The sequence below is a fragment of the Mugil cephalus genome, chromosome 3, assembly GCF_022458985.1.
Source record: "Mugil cephalus isolate CIBA_MC_2020 chromosome 3, CIBA_Mcephalus_1.1, whole genome shotgun sequence".
Classification (NCBI taxonomy): domain Eukaryota; kingdom Metazoa; phylum Chordata; class Actinopteri; order Mugiliformes; family Mugilidae; genus Mugil; species Mugil cephalus.
The window spans coordinates 18,212,503-18,230,879 of record NC_061772.1 but is presented as its reverse complement, the minus strand read 5'-3'; the positions used below and the strand labels follow the sequence as shown (position 1 = coordinate 18,230,879).

The 18,377-nt window shown below is 42.7% G+C and overlaps 1 protein-coding gene across 4 annotated transcripts in view; it reads right to left on the bottom strand.

Moving 5' to 3' along the window:
* Window positions 1-734: 734 nt before the first annotated feature.
* LOC125005085 (C-myc promoter-binding protein-like) overlaps window positions 735-18,377 on the bottom strand; it is a 66,827-nt gene continuing 49,184 nt past the window's right edge. For 2 of the 4 annotated variants that reach the window (XM_047580058.1, XM_047580059.1), the window contains 14 exons: window positions 17,172-17,300; window positions 15,646-15,765; window positions 15,257-15,406; window positions 13,335-14,560; window positions 11,512-11,746; window positions 11,215-11,297; window positions 10,330-10,505; window positions 9,477-9,638; window positions 8,257-8,437; window positions 7,598-7,852; window positions 6,272-6,389; window positions 3,561-3,723; window positions 3,395-3,459; window positions 735-2,783 (listed from right to left, as the gene is read on the bottom strand). In XM_047580058.1, coding sequence (XP_047436014.1) covers window positions 2,647-2,783; window positions 3,395-3,459; window positions 3,561-3,723; window positions 6,272-6,389; window positions 7,598-7,852; window positions 8,257-8,437; window positions 9,477-9,638; window positions 10,330-10,505; window positions 11,215-11,297; window positions 11,512-11,746; window positions 13,335-14,560; window positions 15,257-15,406; window positions 15,646-15,765; window positions 17,172-17,300 — 3,200 coding nt within the window. In that variant the 3' untranslated portion in view covers window positions 735-2,646. The remainder of the gene's footprint in view (window positions 2,784-3,394; window positions 3,460-3,560; window positions 3,724-6,271; window positions 6,390-7,597; window positions 7,853-8,256; window positions 8,438-9,476; window positions 9,639-10,329; window positions 10,506-11,214; window positions 11,298-11,511; window positions 11,747-13,334; window positions 14,561-15,256; window positions 15,407-15,645; window positions 15,766-17,171; window positions 17,301-18,377) is intronic. The other 2 variants (XM_047580060.1, XM_047580061.1) reach the window with 1 other exon arrangement.

The window sequence follows — 18,377 nt, the reverse complement described above, 5'->3', positions numbered from 1 at the left end:
GATGGATGCATTCAGTGCTTGAAGCACCGCCTCTGGCGGTCATCCAGGATTCATAGAACCGTAGTTACATACGTAACTTTCGTTTCTCCATTAAATGCTAAGAACCAGTGCTTAATGTCTCTTTACACTGTGACTTCATGGCCTCTCCAAGACAAACGTGACAGTGGAGTTCAAGTTGTGCTCCTACAAACAGATTCAGCAAACGTCCAATCACAGTATGTCAGGAAAGTCAGCAGATTTTTTTTGTCATGTGCCCTCATTAGTGTTGGCTATAGAAACAAAAACCCAGATTAAAACATCTTCTCTTTTCCTCAAGTCTGCCGAATGTCCAGATCATGTATCCTACTCTTCATCACTCATTGATATGGAACAGAAAGGCTCTTTAATACTTGTACAGTCTGAACACGTTCAGATATGCTGCTGTACATCAGAGGCTGATTTTTCAGTTTGACCTACACATGTAAAGATGTCACAGAAAAAAAAAACTGATCAGTATGTCAGAGAATATTCACCTACACAACAGTCTAGTGCAGCTCATAGTCAGGACGAATTGGATTTTATGATGTTTCATACAGATAAAAAAGCTCATGAAGATTATATAATGTTGATGAATTTGCTTTTGTCGTCCCAGACTTTTTCAGCTTTTTCTGCCACATCATCACATCGTAGTTTACAGAAACAACGTCCAAAAATGTGGGGGAAAAAAAGGCAGAGTGCACCTTCAATTTGGCAGAATTAAATCCTGCAAGTTTTTTTCTTTGTGTATTTAGTTTAGTATTTTTTTTTTTCCAGAGCTTCTCTTACCTCAAGTAAAACCACAAAAATCCATGATTGTGGTGATGTGTTTTGTCTTTGTTCAGTACGAACAATAATACTGATAATTGATCTGGCGACAAACACTAGGACGATGAAACTAAAAGTGTTGTTGTTCAGATGATGCTGAAGTATTTCAAAAGTTAAAAAATGTAAACAAAACTAATTTATATTTTGCATGGATAGAACGGATCAAGGTGGTTATCAATTATTTCTATATGAGAGACTGATGTGACTTAATTTCATGAGTTTGAGCAAGTTGATCTAGACTGTGGCGTCTTCAGACATGTACAAACTCAGTAGATTTAAATATTTAATCATGATTAAGAGAGGACCATTGACTGTGGTGGTTTTCTTCTTCTGCTTCTTTTGGGATTTCTGGCAGTATCAACGCTACAGGCTGTTTTACCGCCCTCTGCAGGTTACGATCATTTACTACGGCCCCACTTTAGATTCTGCTTAATTTCCACAGGATCTCCACTTCATGCAGAGCCTGTGTGCATTAATCGAAGAAAATTATTCTGCCTCTTGCAACACACCATCTACTTAGATGTCTTTTTCTTTTTTTGTATTTTGTGTAGATTTCAGTAAACCAACATGAGCTGCAATCAATGTGTAACAACCAGACGGGAGACCAGACGCCCTCTTTTTCTCAGATACGTCGTCTTTTTGAGACGTAAAGTTTTTCAAACAATTTCAAACTTGACCAGGATTTTGTTCTACTAGAGATTCAAACATGTTAACATTCAATTTGCGTTACATTTCTCTGTGTGTGTGTCCCTGCTGCTCTTTTTCACAAACTCAAATCTGGTCACCCTTTGTAACTAGAGAACAATGCTGACACACCAGTGCACAAAAGCACCGAACTTAACTGCCTCTTTACAACTTGTACAAGATCACACCGATTGTGGAGCAGGAGCTTTCACAAATGAAGGCAAAATTCATTGTTAGAGATTTTTTGTCACATTCTGGGTGATTTACAGATTATTCCAATCAGCGTATGACCAGGACGTACATGGAATAACCATGAGATTTGGGAATTTTGTGGTCCTGGTGGTAATGAGTGATATATTCACATGTGATTATGGACTTGCCACTTTAATGTCACATTTTCCATAATAACCTCCCTGCTGTTGAGATTCACACTCATACTGATTAATTGATAACCACCTTTGCTTACAGGCTCAAAATAAAAGTAGAGCTGTACTGTAACAGTTTGGGCAGCATAGTGAACACTGAGACGAACACTGAAGGCTTAAAAATAGTTTTATCTCTTTCACTGACCAACAGTCAAAAAAAGATTTTTAATTCGCTGTCAGACAAAACAAAAAGACAGCGAATCGTCACAGTTAAGAATATTTAGACCCAACTCATTTCAAACACACAGCGAACACGTACTGAAACGCTTTGGTGAGCCGAGTTTTCAACTCATCCAGGTTTCAACTGCTTCAAGATGAGAGCAACCACAGGACAACAGGTAAAACGCTACGTGACAATAAATAAAGCTGGCTTTGTATAAATAGTTAAAATATTGCTAATATTAGTCTTTATATGATGTTTGACTATACAATATAAATGTTGCACTTTAAAAAAATCCTCTACTGCTTTGTATTTACAGAAACCCGGTGAGGCTGGATGAAGTGGTGTTAATGAACGCAGCGAGTTTCTGTCGTCTATAAAACTTTAGGCTACATGACGCTGACCACAGCCAACTGTACCTTCCTTAGAGTTTACCGTAGTGCACATTCAGTCTTCCAACAGGTTTCCTGAGCTGGTCTTAAAGCAATGACGATGGCGGTGAGGGTTAATAACCCGGCGTGTGCAGGTGAGTGTTTACAGGTAAGGCTCTCCAAACGTCCTGCGACACTCCATGACGCCCGTGCTCGGAGGACGGTCACAGTTATGGGTCAGCTTCACCAGGTTGGGCGTGAGGCGGTCGTACGCCAGCTTGTACTCCCGATCGAAGGCGTCTGAGGGAAGAGGGGAAGGACATCGAGGTCATCAACAGCAACGCACCATCAACAGCAACGCGCCAAACAAGAGGCGGGTGGAAATTTTCAGATGAACATTTTTCATAGTGAATAGAAAGAATAAGTTCAGGTGAGTAACAGCGCACAGAGCTGAAATTTAAACATTTAATTCAGTTTCAGTTTATACAAAAACAATTAGTAAACTTACAGTGCAACAGTGAACTGTAGATCATATTCTAACATTTACATTTCCAACATTTACACTTAATATTAGTTATTATTTTTACTATTTTTGTTTGCAGTTGGTGACTTCGATGAACAAACGTCGACTTGGATGATGCGTTCACGAAAACTCGGAAATTCCGTATTCCAACTCGGTAAAATTCAGACTTTCGATGTCATAGTTACACGTTACAGGTTAACTTAAAATAAGTTTGGTATATTGTCACCATTTGTTTAATGTCATTTTTTTTATTTTTTGGAAGCAGTAATTTCTGTGTTTGACAACTTTATCAAGAAAGGAAACAAATTAGATGTAACATAATGATACTCAGGGAAAAGACGTCCTAAAGCTGGACTATATGACAATCGGAGATAAAATTACGACTCACCAATATCTATGTTATCTTTTCCCAGAGCCACCAGTGAGAGGAAGAGGATGTCTCTGTACAAGCTCCTGAGGAGAAAAAAAAATGAAGATTCAGAACTTAAACGTGATTATTTTCTTCTGATTTACGTTTTTCTTTCAGGACAGTAACAGATGTGGGAGCGTCCGACCTTTGCCGTTTGACCCCGAGCGTCTGAGCCAGCAGCTGCAGCAGCTGAGCCATGGGCCGGCTGACGTCGTTCCTCTGGATGCCCTTCACCACGCTGTGCAGCAGCTCCTCGCTGAAGGGCTTCTCCTCCTCGGGGACGGCCCGGGACAGAGGGTAACCCACATCTACCGGGACACAGACACACACACAGTTCAGCTGGTCGTCACGTCGGTGCTTCACACGCGCAACGATGACACACAAATGAGGATGACTTTTATTAGTAATATCTCAAAATGTCTGCGAAAAGCAAGATTTCACAGTGATGAAAGCACTTGGGGCTGGGTATCGTGTTTCATGAGGTAGAGTGTATGATACTATATTCAGTATTTGCATTGGTTAAATATAGATTTAACATGGACATGTGAATAAAAGCTAATACTAAATTGCTGCAATTCCAATACGTCTTTTATTTTTAACTTCCATAAGAATGTATGAGGCTTAGCACATTTACATCTTTCCTTCTTAACACATATTGAGATATTTTAATAAACTTTTAGATTTAATCCATATCCTCACATTTTAGTTCTTAATCTCTGAGCTAATAGCAGCTCTTCCAGTTTATTTCATGTGTACCCGCTGGGTGTCGACTGTTTTTATGATACGTTCAAGTGCAACTTTTTTGGTTGGGACAAATCAGATGTGAGACGACGTCACACTTTGGTGTTTCTGTGCTTGAGGTATTATCCTGTCGTGTGTGTGTGTGTGCTGTTTTCTTATAATGTCTCAAGTTTTTAGGTTTTTTTTAGAGACATTTCTGCTGTTTAATCCTGCAACAACTTGACAATGTCATCAACGACGACAACAAAAATAGGTTTATTTTGTGTGAAATAGGTTAATGTACATGCGACCACCTTTTAGGGGAGCTGCCAAAATGCCAAAAATGAATAATCCTGTGTGGGAATTCTTTAAAAAGAGACTGAGGACATTTATTTGGAACAGCAGCATTCGTTACGAAACCTGTGAAACACTTTCTGGGACAGCAACCGATGACGTTTCTCAAGAACAAACATGAGCACAGACATGAACACATATTGGTGACGAACTAAAAATGAAATCTAAAAATGACAGAAGCCACCACAGCAGCACAACCTGTATGTGTGAGCGACAGAGGAGATCCTCCGGGTTTCAAACCTTCAGCATCAGTATCTGAACCGTTCCAGGGAGTTTCTTGTCTGATTGTTACACTGTTGTGTTTCAGACAAGAACTCAACAAAGACTTTCTAGAGCAGATGCTAATGGCAGCGCTGCTTTCCAGACATTTGTTTCTGCACATACAAACCTATAAAACTAAATCATGTGGATTTACATTATATGTCCCGCTCTTTGTTGGTGTAATCATAGACTGTAAAAAAAGTGGACGCCATGACAGCTACTCAAAAGTGAGTGTGGGAACAACAATTAGCAGATTTATAAAACAGCTGTGAAGGGTCCGGTTTAAATAGAAGTTTTGTTTATTATTTAGTGTTTAATCAAAAATTAAATTAGCCTCAATGTTTCCCACAGACATTTGCAACATTGATTAACACACAGGAGATAAAAATGTTAAAAACGTGATAAAACAAAGTAATTAGTATGTATGATGGATATAAAAACATTAATAGTTTAACCGATTGAAAAAATATCATTAGTGATGCAGTGATTTGTTCAGTTTCCTTTTCTCTTTCAGTAAACAAATTTAGAATTTTCTCAAATTATAAACAAAATATTTTTCATTTCTTTGGATATTATCGTTAGTATCTATGTTGATTAATGCTATTTTCTTGTCATGCCCACCTTTTACCTTTTTCTATTTGTTATAGTTTTCTCTCACGAGTACCATGTCAGTGAGATACTTGGAAATGTACTTGTAATACTTATAAATCCATTATTATGACTTTTATATGAGGGCATATAGGTGCACATATTTTCTTTGCTTTAGTTTTTCCCCTGCTCTGGGATATCACTAGTAAGCGGTGTGGTCTAAACGAAAGTGCAACATGTATGACCTGTTTTTCCGAATGAAAAAGAGAATCAGGTGGGATTTTTTTAACTATTCTGAGCTGATCTTCCAGGTAAAAATATAAACACGCATTCAGGAGTGTCGACATGTTCAGTGTGCAGTACCCAGCCCTTTAAGCACTGCAGCAACATTCATCTGAATGTTGGTTTAGCAGGAGGACAAACACTGCGACATTCAGCAGAGATGCAAAACCCACATTCAAGCACAGAGCAACACATGTCAGAACAACGGCACTATCCAAGCCTCTATGAGAGTCTTTCACCCCAACACTGCGAAACCATGACTGTCCACAGACGACACTACAGAGCATCAAGCAGAGAACACAGACGGAGTCTGCAGCAGAGACGGACACTCACTTTCTAACAACAGAGTACAATTAAGCCCTGGAAGACAGAGAGAGCAGACAGAGCCTGTTAGCACACGAATTAGCCGACTCCCGGGAGGAACCGACGGCCGCTTCCTGCTCCTCCTCCTCCTCCTCCGGGAAACAATCAATGAATGAAGCAACAGCAGCATTAGCACCAGAGCCTGTTCACTGACCGGGATCGCACCACTGATATCTCACCTACTTAAATTCGACAAATTAATAACAAGTTTCCTTTCAAATGCTGCACAATCAGGACTAATCGACTGCCTGAGGAGCTTTTTAATCATGTCAGAGCGCACACACTCACTGAATGTGTTCCAGAGGATGTAGAGAGGCTGGATGGGGTCCTGGTGCAGCTTCAGATTGTCCCACAGGATCTGGATCAAGACGTGTTTGCTGTCCTCTGACATCCAGTGACGAGGGACCTGACAAGACACAACACACAAGAGACTGAGACTACTTCTATCTGTGCCTCACTAAACTGATGAAAACATCAACAAACTGGCACGGATGACTCCAAGCTTATGTTGTCAAAGCATTAAAAACTCAATAAACATAAAATAAATTATATCCTGTAAGTCAGACCAAACCTTCCTCTGTCCACATCATTTTTGATGCAGAAAGTCTGTCTGGAGTGACTTTGTTGCAAACTGATTATTTTTCTTTCTGCACTTCTGCCTAAAGATTATTTAAATTCAAGAACATTCATTATTAGTACTTATCTGTGAGATGTATAAAAATATAACTAGAACTCTGAATATTTGTTTTCCATTTTATGTTTATCAGGAGTCACATCACAACAATGTTTCATATGAGAATCTTCACTAAACTCTTGCTCATTTTGACCCAGCGCTCCGTTTTTACATTTTTCCCTCTTTAACAATACATTTTTAAACAAAACACATGAACATGGGGTGGGTGCATGTAAATGATACAAAAAAAGACAATAATTGAATATTTCTCATGAAAATAAAGATCTAAACAGAAGAAGGGGAATCTCAGGGATGTATATATATTAACCATTTCTTCCAGATGTCTTCAAATTTGGAAAGTGACTCTTTCCATCAGAAATATATCATAGATGATATCATTCCATTCTTCTACACTTAGGATGTCAGGTTTAAGCCACTTCTTGTAATTGCTTTTCTTGCAGCTAGACTCATTTATTCCAAATAAATATTTAGTTTTAACACTTGCAGTAGCTGAGTGCACAAACCCAAAAAGAAGTTCATCCCAGTTAAACATAATGTCCGTTCCAAATATAGTCACTAGTTTGGTGAAGATATTTTGCCAGAAAATGATTATTTTTAGAAAGGCCCAAAGCAAATGGTAACGACCGGCTTCCTGGGAACGACACAAGTGGTGGGATTGTTGAACCGGTGTATTAAAATACCTAATGATACATTTCCAACCGAATGATCTCCACGAGTTTGAGCAAGATATCCTTCACTGAAATCGACAGAATCTCATCCAGGTGTCCTCTGAAAGGCTGGTTTCCCTGTTTTTGTTTTACGTCAGTGGTATTTGTTTTAAACTCTTGAAGTCCTCTTTAAAGTCTAGGGATCACCTGATGTCTGGACTCTGTCCTGTGAGCACAAATGAACATTATAATGACTCTGACGGGGTGTCTTACCTGCGAGTCTCTGTTGCAGTGCTCGGAGGTGAGGATGAGGCCGGGCAGGTTGCTGGGCAGGTCCAGACGTCTGAAGTACCAGACCAGGTTCCAGTAGATGATGGGGTGATGGTCCACCAGGTCGGCCTCCGTGATCACCATGTCTCCCTCGTTCTCCAGCAGACTCTCCAGCTCCTTCCACAGCACCAGGGGGCTCAGATAGGGAACGGTCACCGGCTCTGGGTTGTGCAGCCGCCACTCCATACTCAGTGGGTCCTGAATGAGATTTAGAAGAATTACATAATAGATTATTGGATGACCAAGGTTTTCAACATGTCTGTCTGTGTGGATTCCAGCTTTGTTCATGTTTGTTTTCATCCTGGAAACTCATCAGCTGGTGTTTGCCCCATACAGAGAAAAAAAAATGCTAGAGTGAAACATGCAGTAGTTTTACATGGTTATTAGGAGCTAATATTTGTCTATTGAACAGATTATCATTCAAGCTCCTTCTAAACATTGCTATGATGTTACCTCACTGTTCATAAGTATTCCCACCTCAGAAGCCACAAACGTAGTAAATAACGGACGACACTTTGGAAAGTAGAAAGTGTGTGTGTGTGTTGCTGGATCGGTGCCTGAAGACGAGGGTCTGTCAGTCAGTGATTTGCGTTGGGACGTACCGTGGTCTCATTCAGGCGGCTGGGCAGGCTGCCCGACGTCGGCACACAGCGGTTGAATCGGGGCGGTTCGTCCAGAGGACCGAAGGCGCTGACGCTGCGAGCCATGGGAGCCCCGCAGGACAGCCCCCCCTGACGCCGATCCGCCGGTATGTTGATGCCATGAGCCCTGGTCGACCGAGTCCTGGGACAACACAACGAGGACGAATCAGCTTTTGATTTAGACAGACCGCACAAAAAGAGCATCGAGTGAGTGAAGGTTTAATATCCCAATAAATAAATATTCACTGTGCCACATGTATGTAATATCTAACAGGACAAGCAGAGTTAATATACACTTTTTTTCTCACTGAATGAATCCAAATAAAAAAAAGATGTTCACTTTATGTTGAAAGAAAGGCGGTAATTCCACTGTTATATGCAGTTTCCTCCACTGGAGGATGCAGTTTGTGGTGCTGTTAAACTGGATTAAATGAAATATGTTTCCTGTTATTTAGCCTAGCCTAGCGTCGGTACAACACAATGAAAATTTTATTTTAATCTGTTTCCATTTTCTGGAAATTGTTGTGTGTGTAAAAAGCAAAGAAAGGAAGGGAAGAACAAATCTAATCTAATTCTAATATGCAACAGAACAAAACAGAGCAGATCTCTACAGGCTGCCATGTTCACCTCACACCCTCCTCTCTCTCTGTCTGAGCTTTGTTAGGACCAGGTGCTGCAGATTGTCTCTTTTACAATGCAGATGTGGAGCGTGTGGACGCAGCGACGGTCGGCACGTACTTCAAAAGCATTGTGCAATCAGATAAACTGAAAGCTGCATTAAAATGAACTGGAATCCCAACAGATGAAATAATATCCTGATCTGATGAGAAGTTTCTGCTAAATTCTGTTTCACGTCACTATTCAGTCGTATTTAAGGCTTTTTTTTCTATTCTGCTCTCTTCATTAAACTCCAGTTTTAACCAGTTAACACTCAACACTAATTAGTGTATGAGGTGAGAATATTATATGTATATAAACATGAATATGAACCAGATATTCAATTCAGTTTCACCTCTGTTCTGGGGTCAAACTCTCAGCAGCTCAATGCTCCACTTACTCACAGGTGCAATTTTCTGGCCTTATTTTAAAATATTATTTAAACAACGTCTTAACGTTCCCTGATTGAACTACATGTGCTTCAATAAAAGAAGAACATGGTGTAACTCAGAGTCATTGATCACCTTGCTGAACAATCCTGCACAGCAATCATGGGTGACGGGGGTGAGATGGCTGTTGTGGGACAAGGTGTGGACAAGGTGGACGTCCCCGTGTCCAGACCTGTGGACGCAGAACACGACGAGGTCATGGCCTCGTCCACCGATGGGCTGCCCTTCAGGAAAAGCCTGTGGAGAGGAGGGAAGAGGGAGGGATTACTTTTACATCTGGGTAAGTCCAGGAGTTATTTTGTCTGAGATGTTGGTGGTTTTCCCCACATGAACCGTTTGCTTCAGGTCCTTCCACAACATTCCTGATGGATTAAGGTCAGGACGTTGACTTAGACTTTCCAAAACATTCATTTTGTTTTTCTTGAATCATTTTTTATTTGTTTTGTAGAACGACTTTCATGATTTGTCTTAATGCATGATCCAGTTTATCTTCACATTCAGCTCACAGACAAATGTCCTGTCATCTTCTTTTAGAATTTATTGGTCCACCGATGAGGTTAAACTGTCCTGGCCCAGATGCAGTGAAACAGACCCAAACAAGGACATCACCACCGCTGTGTTTAATGGACAGGGTGAGGGTCTGATGCTGGGATGCAGTGTTGTTTAGTTTCTAAACCTGAACCTTTCATTTAAACCAAATAATTATACTTAAAAGTACTTAAATCTTTTGAATTTGTTCAAAATCTAGATTTTTTTCTAATCTAGATTTGCTGATTTTTTCAGTGTTTTGTGACCTTTTGTCATATTTGCTCCTTTTCCTGAATAAATACCAAACCTTGTGTTTCATTTTATTTAGATCATGTAGACTTGATCCATAAAAAAAACATACTGCAACAGTTCGGATCAGTATTAAAGCATGTTGGCCTACCTGCCAGGTCCTCGCATGTCCCTGATCTCCACGTTGAGGAAGGGCAGGAAGGGGTTTCCACAGAAGGGGCAGGTGGTGTTCAGGTTGGAGTCGTCTGCCGTCCAGCCGGCCATGATTTCCTCGTCGTACACCAGACAGTCACACGTCTTACAGCGGGAACAGCTGGAGATCAGCAGCTGGAGGAGATGACAGACGTCCATTTAGAAGTAGTTTCTACTTAATGATTCTACAGCAACAACATTTTAATTGAGATCTTTACTACATGAAGATTTTGAAACAACTCTGGCAAACAATACTTCAAAAGTTCAAAAAAAGCTCAAATGTTTGTAACTGTATGATCAGTGCAGTTTTAAGGTGTCAGAGGTTTTTGTTTTTTCTACAAACACATTTTTCCAAGTCTAGACAACAAAGTAATATATCAGGACAATGGAAAATATGTGAAACTGTGTTGAGAAACAGCACAGAAAGAGCTGCAGCCGTGAAGAAGAAAAACTAATATAAATAATATTCACTGAAATTCAATTTCAATTATTTTTCTAAGTTTTAAAACTTAGTTTCCATCCATTTTTGCAGTTTTAGAGTTTAGTACTGATTTTGTATTTTGCAATTTCTCCTTTTCTGCTTGTGGCTTGGCTGTTACTTATGTTTTAGCATGTTGGCCAAATAAAGTAAGGCCTTAAAATGACTCCTGTACTTAAGTATCAGGGTAACAGGGCTTAAACTAATAATGTTAATACATGTTGTGCTGAAGGAGATTGTTCTTGGTTCGACTGAACAAGCGCCACACAGTTATAAAAGCCGTTTCTAAAACTATCCATTCATAGTGATTTCAGTCAAAGGCTTCACTTCAAATACATTTTTGCTTTCGTTTCTTTCTGGTTTTACCTCCATGGCGTAGTTGTTGAAGATACTGGTGTTGCTGGTGTAGCGCGAAGAGCCGAGGTCCGACTTGTCTGGTAGAGAGTAGCCTGACGGAGAGAGGGCACATTCTGAACGGGGGCAAAAAACTAACCACGTGAATATTATTTAATATATTTCATAGACATCTACGGCCACCGGACACATGTTTATGGGACTGCAATTTTCAGAGCTTCTGCAGAAACAAATCACAAACTTAGCATTTGTGTTTATTTTTGTTTGTTTGACACAGCTTCAGGCTGCCTCTTGGTCCTCGGCTCTTACCAGGGAGCAGAGATGAGGGTCTCCCGTGGCTGAAGGCTGCAGTCGGGCTGTTCAGCCTGCTGTGGAGGGGGCTACGTCTGGGGCTCCTACGGGGCCTGGCTGGGCCAAGGGGGCCGTTCCTCTGTGGAGAGACCACGGAGCTCTCTGACCCCACACAGTCCTCATCCAACAGAGAGGAGCCGTCTGGGTCTCCAACTCCGAGGGAGGACACACTCAGGTGGTCGCTGTGGCCGTCCTGGATGGACAGAGGAGAACGGACAAAGTTTTATTATTTAAAATCCTGCCGGCTGCTCTGTCTCCTCGTCGGCTCCAGAGGTTATCAATAAAGTGCTAATCACAGACAGAATCTAGATTTTAAATCCTAAATATCAAACATGTTGATATTAGTCTTTCTCAGTACGTCTACAAGCAGTTCAGGAGGTTTAAGTGTGGATGAAGCCTCAGTAATATCATAGTTCAGTTCAATAACTGTTATATAACTATCTTTACCTGCTTATCGTACATTGTTATTTTTTTGTCTTATTATTTTGTAACATTGAGAAGCTGCACTAAATTCAGCTATCACTGTTGAACACGTGAAACCTTCACACGCTCTAAACACACGTCTTTGTTTCGTGTGGCTCATTTGCATAAGTAAAGTCTGTGTTTTACTGCCATCATCCCTGGTTATGAGGTCTCTGCTACTATTCACTCCACTACACGTCAGATTTTATATCTCTGCAGTTTTTGACAGCTTTAGTAGCTTTCAAAGCTTTCAGCTTTAAATATATATATATATATATATATTTAGAAATGAAGCATGATGTTATGAGACTATATTGATGTCATGGTTTATTTTAATGAACACAAGTGACATCTTTGCTCTCAGAAGGCTGAATAAAATATAATTAATAAAACACCCTTTATGATTGAATAAAAACACAGCCCGAAATCACAGAGATGCCAATTCATGCTCGATTACTATTATCGCATGACCTCAGTGTTAGGAGAAATACGGTGGGTAATTTGCGGTGTAATTTCCACTTTACAAAACACACACATTGACGATTCACACAGGATTAAAATCAAAGACGACCTCTGCCCACGTAAAACAGGTCTTTATAAAAGTCTTGAATGTATATTAAAAAATATAGTTGGATTTTCTAAAGGCCACAAGATGGCAGCAGCACTCAAAATTAGATTAATGTGTCTGAGTTGTGTGAACTTAATGCACTGTTCAGCCTCAACATCTAAACCACTGACGGGGATGTACAAAAAAAACATTGACATATGTGCCACCCACTTTAGACCAGACTGGATTCGCCCACCCCATAGTAATGATGGTAATGATGTCACACACAGAAAAACAATTTAGGAGCAACTCAAAAAACATAAAGCTCAAGGTGTTGACCTGGCCTCTAAATTCACTAGATCCCAAACTGATCTAGTACCTGTGGGATGAACTGGAACAAGCCTGATCCACAGAGACCGTTCTCCTCAACCCACTGGACCCAAAGAAACACACTAATAACCCACACAATATTAGGAAGGTAGTCATAATGTTATGCCTGATCGGTGTACTTTGTGCCACAGAGACAGATTAAAATATAATCGCACTGGTGTTTATGTAGGTTTTAGCCAATTTCTTTAAATACACATTAACACATTTTATAAACGGGTTTAATGTAAAACACATATAGTAGGTAGAGAGTCTCTACTTAATCTCTCCATCAGTTTGGGCCCATGTATTAAATAAAAAACAGGTCAATACACCAGAAGAGAATCATTTGACAGAAACATGTAAAATATGTGTATAAACACATGATCCTCATCAGATGACGTACCTTGGTGGGTGTGGTGTAGGTGGCGAGGCGGGAATACCAGCGGCTCGCCTTCTCTGCCACGCCCTTCCCGGCAGAGAACACGCTCGTCTTGAACACGTCCAGCGTCGGTGTCAGCAAGGTGTCCAGAGCAAAAGAGGAGGAGGAGGGTGAGGGCGACGCCAGGCTCACCCTCTCTCCCCTCTCCCTGTAGGGGCTGGGCCGAGGGCTGGGGCTGGGGGTGGTGCTGGAGCTCCGGCAGGGGGGCGACGACCACAGGCGCTGGCGTGAGACGTGTTGGGAGGGCGACGGCGGGTGGAAGGTGCGGGAGCGCGGTACTCCTGCAGTCCTGAGGGGGGAGCTGTGGGGCAGGCTGGCTCTGCGCGGGGTGACCAGTGACGAGGGGTGCAGGAGGAGGGGGCTGGTTGCGTCCTGCAGGTCGAGGCTGGGCGTGCGGCTGCTCAGAGGGCTGCCCATGTAGTTCATGTAGAGCTCAATCTCCCTGGCCAGGTCCCTGCGGGCGCTAGACGTGCTGCTCTCGCCCTCCTCCGAGTACTGATCCTCGTTCTGCTGCTCAGACTGCGACTCTGCAGCCAGAAGGGACAGAGGGTCGTAGCCTGTTTTGATGTCCGTGCGCTTGACCGCTCCTCTGGACGTCACGGGGCTCGTGCCGCTGTAGCTGGCGCTGCGCTCCACGAGCTTCTTGTGGGGTTTGTCGGGAGGTTTCGTTCCTGAGGCTGGCTTGTCTAAATCCAGATCCTCCAAGTCAAAAATGGCCTCTGTATTGCTCCTGTCTTCTTCGTCGCTGGAGTCCTGCGCCTCCATCTCATCGTCCTCCTCCTCCTCCTCCTCCTCCTCCTCCTCCATCTCCATGTGATCATGAGTTCTGGCTGACCCCGTCTTAGCACCCTCCAACCCGCCAACGACCAGTGAACGCGGCCTCTTACTCTTACTGAAGTTGGCACCAGAGAGGATTCTGGCATCTGCGCCCAAGTTCCCCGCAATCTTATCTGGGTCAGTTTCGCCCTGACTCATGCCCAGGCCCAGGACGGTGGTGCCGCTGCCGCCGCTGCCCACGGTGTCTCCGCTCAGCCGACGGGCCCTCGCCCCCTGCCAGTCGAGGGCCGAGCCGCTGCTGGCGCTGCCCACCACCTCCTCCAGAGCGCTCTTATGTCTCCGGAGCAAACTGTTGGTGTGAACCTCCCCGATCTCCTCGAGGGAGGTGGTGAAGAGGAGGCCTGCGACGTGGCCTGAAAGACAAGACAAGTCACTGCAGCTGTTCATTAGTTTTTTCCTCCCCAGAGCTAATGTGTTACTGCTGTTTTTTTTTTTTGGAACGAAACTTGGAGGCTCGGACTGACGCTTGCAGGTTTTGACCTTCTCAACCGCTGCCTGTCATTGTGACTAATTAATCGTTAATTCTTCAATTAAGTTTTTCAATTATTCGTTATCTGTAACCACTGATCCTCAGACCTGGCTGCGCTACCTTCGTGAAAAAAAAAAAAATGTGGGAGCATTTTCTATCGCAGCCCCTCTGGAACAGCCTGCCAGAACCCATTAGAAGCTCCGACTAGACTTAAAAGACCCATTTTTATTCATTTTTTTCGTTTTTTCATCTGATCACCATGGGTTTTAATAACTTTTTATTTCTTTTTATATGACATGTTGCCTGTGAAGCACTTTGGTGCAAATGCTTTTTACTTATAAGGTGCTATATGAATTAAATAAACTTAAACATAATAATAATAATAGATCACGGAGTCAGCTGACCTGATTTCCACACATTATTATTATTACATTCACTTTCTTCTGTGACCACTGAGCTGCTTTGCCATGTTTCTACAGTAGCTTCAACGTGCTCTGAAAGGACTCAGTTGGTTGCGGCGTCACCCCAAGATGCTTAAAAGTTAGTTCAGTCACAGTTTCTTTCGAACTTTTTCCATTACCTGCACTGGCAGAGCTCTTGGGTTTGCAGGCCGAGTCGTCAAAGGGACAGCTGCTGCGAACAATGCCTCGAGGTTTGAAGGAGGAGCTGATCTCCAGATCCAGCTGAGGGAGGCAGTCTTTACTTCCCTTGGCACTCTCTGTCTCTGACACTACAAACACAGAAGTTACAATTTAATTTTTTTTTTTTTTTTTGCCATGCGCGCAGCTTAAACAAACACCAGTGCTGTTAAAAAAACAACGGCACACGGCACAACTGAAATGCTTTGATGATGATGAGAAACCAAAAGATGTGAATCCTCTCTGAAGGAGACAGAAAGATCAAGAAGGGGAACTCCCCGTGTGGCTAAGACATGGCTGCAAACTTAAATCTAGTGGACGGACTACTGACAGGAGCTGCAGTCGCTCTCCTTCTTGTCATCTCTGTCAGGGCCGGAGTCCTGAGTGGTGGCGTCTCCTCTCCGAACCTCCTCTTTGGACAGTGAGTTATAACCCAGATCTGACTGATCTCCTAAAGGAACAGAGAGAGAACAACACATGAAACAGAGAAGAGAGACGCAGCTACAGTCTCTAATATTAAACCACGGGCTCACATGGATACAGCGTACAACACAACACACGCAAAACTCTGGCTAGAGGCACAATTTCATTTGTTTCTTTTAAAAGAAAATTGCTTCGCCCCTTATTTACCAAGTAGCTTTTTGGTGTAAAACACTATGTAAATCTATTGTGGCTGTACGCTCCAGTGTAAGAGCTAAATTAAGTCTACATGAGGGAAAAGTACTGAGGTGTTTCCTTCCCTTTAATCTTGTTCTGTGAGGCTCATTGTGGTTCCAGGGAGAAAACAGAAAAGACAGCTAAGCTACGCTGCATAGAGGAATCCTCCTCGGGGCACGCTCAGATCGCATCTACAGCAACTGTGAGAAAGCTGCATTTTCACAGCCGCTAATGAATCTAAGACTCGAGGCCGACTCTTCCATCTGTCTCTCAAACTTCTCTAGGTTTCCTGGCAACCAGCTGCCTGACGATTTCCCCCCTTCCTTCATCTTTCCCGTGTACCTCTCTGGCCGCCGTCGCTAAATAAACCATGAGTGTGCACACAGCTTGACTGTAGCTACAGTACGGAGCGGCTGAAGTGGAAGAACTCATCCTGTGATAATCATTGAACTGCACATCGAAGTCCCTCCAACCTTGCTCTGCTACGAGCTGTGGTTCCCCTTTAAGTCTCCCTGCACACAGGGCAAAACCCCCCACTTAGGAGCCATCCCCGTGATTAAAATTATCACCGTAATCATAAAGAATGTCCCTCTGGGTAATAACTCGCCATAATTGACAATGACAAATCGTTCCGTGGTGAGTGAAATGTAAAAGAGAAAAAGAACAAGAGGCGAGGAGCAGACTGTGAGACAGAGGAGAGAAATCGCAGAGGGAGAGAGAGAAGAAAAGGGCGACGATGCTAAAGAAAGTAAAAGTGTCACAGAGGAGGTAAGATGTGACAGAAATGCAACCAGAGAGACAGACAGACAGACAGAGAGGTTTACCTGGGTGGAGGGTGGCTTCTCTGAGCTCAGAGCCCCCACAGCGGGAGTGGGCCACCAGGACCCTGGCGCCCACGCTGCCGCCCTCACGGCCGACTGCATGCAATGGCAACACAGGCAGGGCCAGAGTGAAGGGCAGGGTTAGGGACAGAGCAGAGCAGAAACCACAGCCGCAAAACCAGGGACAGAAAATGGATGGACAGAAGATGGAAAAGACGAACACAGGCAGCGAAGGAGAGGAGGCGTGGAAAGGAAGAGGGGCAACGAGGAAGGAGGACAAAACGTGTCAGTGAGAGGAAAAAAAAAAAAAAGAAAAAGACGTGGAACAAGATGGCTGCCTTTGGAAGATGGAGTCACGCGGCAACTGTGCGAGGTGTACCTGTGCTAGATCTATCGTCAGTGGGGTCTACTTTGACGGGGTCAGTGGCGTAGGGGCCCTGCTCAGCCGGGTTAGTGTCGACAGAGCTATCCAGGCTGCCGTGACTCACAGCGTCCAGGTCGCTGCCATCTGCCCAAAAACAACAAGCGGTTAAAAGGAGGCCGGGCGCCGTGTCTGCCCCGGTGTTGGTAAAGAAAGAACCGTCACCACTGAGACTGAGTCTGTCTTCTTTAAGGCTCCGTTCAGACCCTGCGTTAACATCCGTCTCAGGAAACGTGTCCAGCTTTAAGTGCAAAGTGTGAATTCACCCAGGAAATATTGTAGCTGTTAAATAACTAAATAATAATAAAAAAATCTAAAAAAGTTATTTACTGAATGTAGTCCTGTGTTTGATACTGTCATTAAACATATGTGGTTAAGTATTGATGTGATCATGTTGACAAATAAAGAGCCGTATGGAGTTGAGTTACATGTTTCCACAATTATCAACGCATCTGCATTTAGAAGCGACCCATTCAAGAAAGCAGCTGCATACAGTATCAGCATCTGTTCTCACAGACATCAATCAATGAATATTAACTAACCAACAGGGACACCCAAAACAGCGACACTCTGTAAAACGGCCTGAGTGGTGGAAAACTTCAGTCACGGGATGAGTTTTATAAAGCTTTTAACCCTCTGGAGTCTGGTCGGTTTTGACTACTTTACTTTTGGTTTTACCTTTATATTTCATCTCAAAAACGGTTTACATTGTCATTCGTGACAGCACAAACCTGTCCGTGTTATTTTGCAATTGTTTTTTCATTTTGCAAATCTAAAGTGTAAGTTTCTAAAGCTTACGTCCAAATTTGCAGTGATAACAAAGCTATTTATAACTATTTCCATTAAAATGCTTATCTTATCTTATTTTAGTAATATCTAAAGGTTTTATTTGGCCTATCAACACATTTTAAAAACTGGTATACAGGTTGAAGTTAGCACTTTCTGCAAAAGTTGAAACGGAGATTCAGCGACGGCGTGTCTTGCTGCCACGTCGTCTTAAATTGGTCGTGTGATTTGGATGCACGGCCGCGTCCGTCAGCTCATAAGGGGGTTAAATACAGCCAGGAGGAGGCACAGAGGTCAAGTGTTCTCTCATATCACTTGAATTACAACACGCTGACAGGCTATGATTGAATTTGGACAACATTACGCCAAAAAACAAAA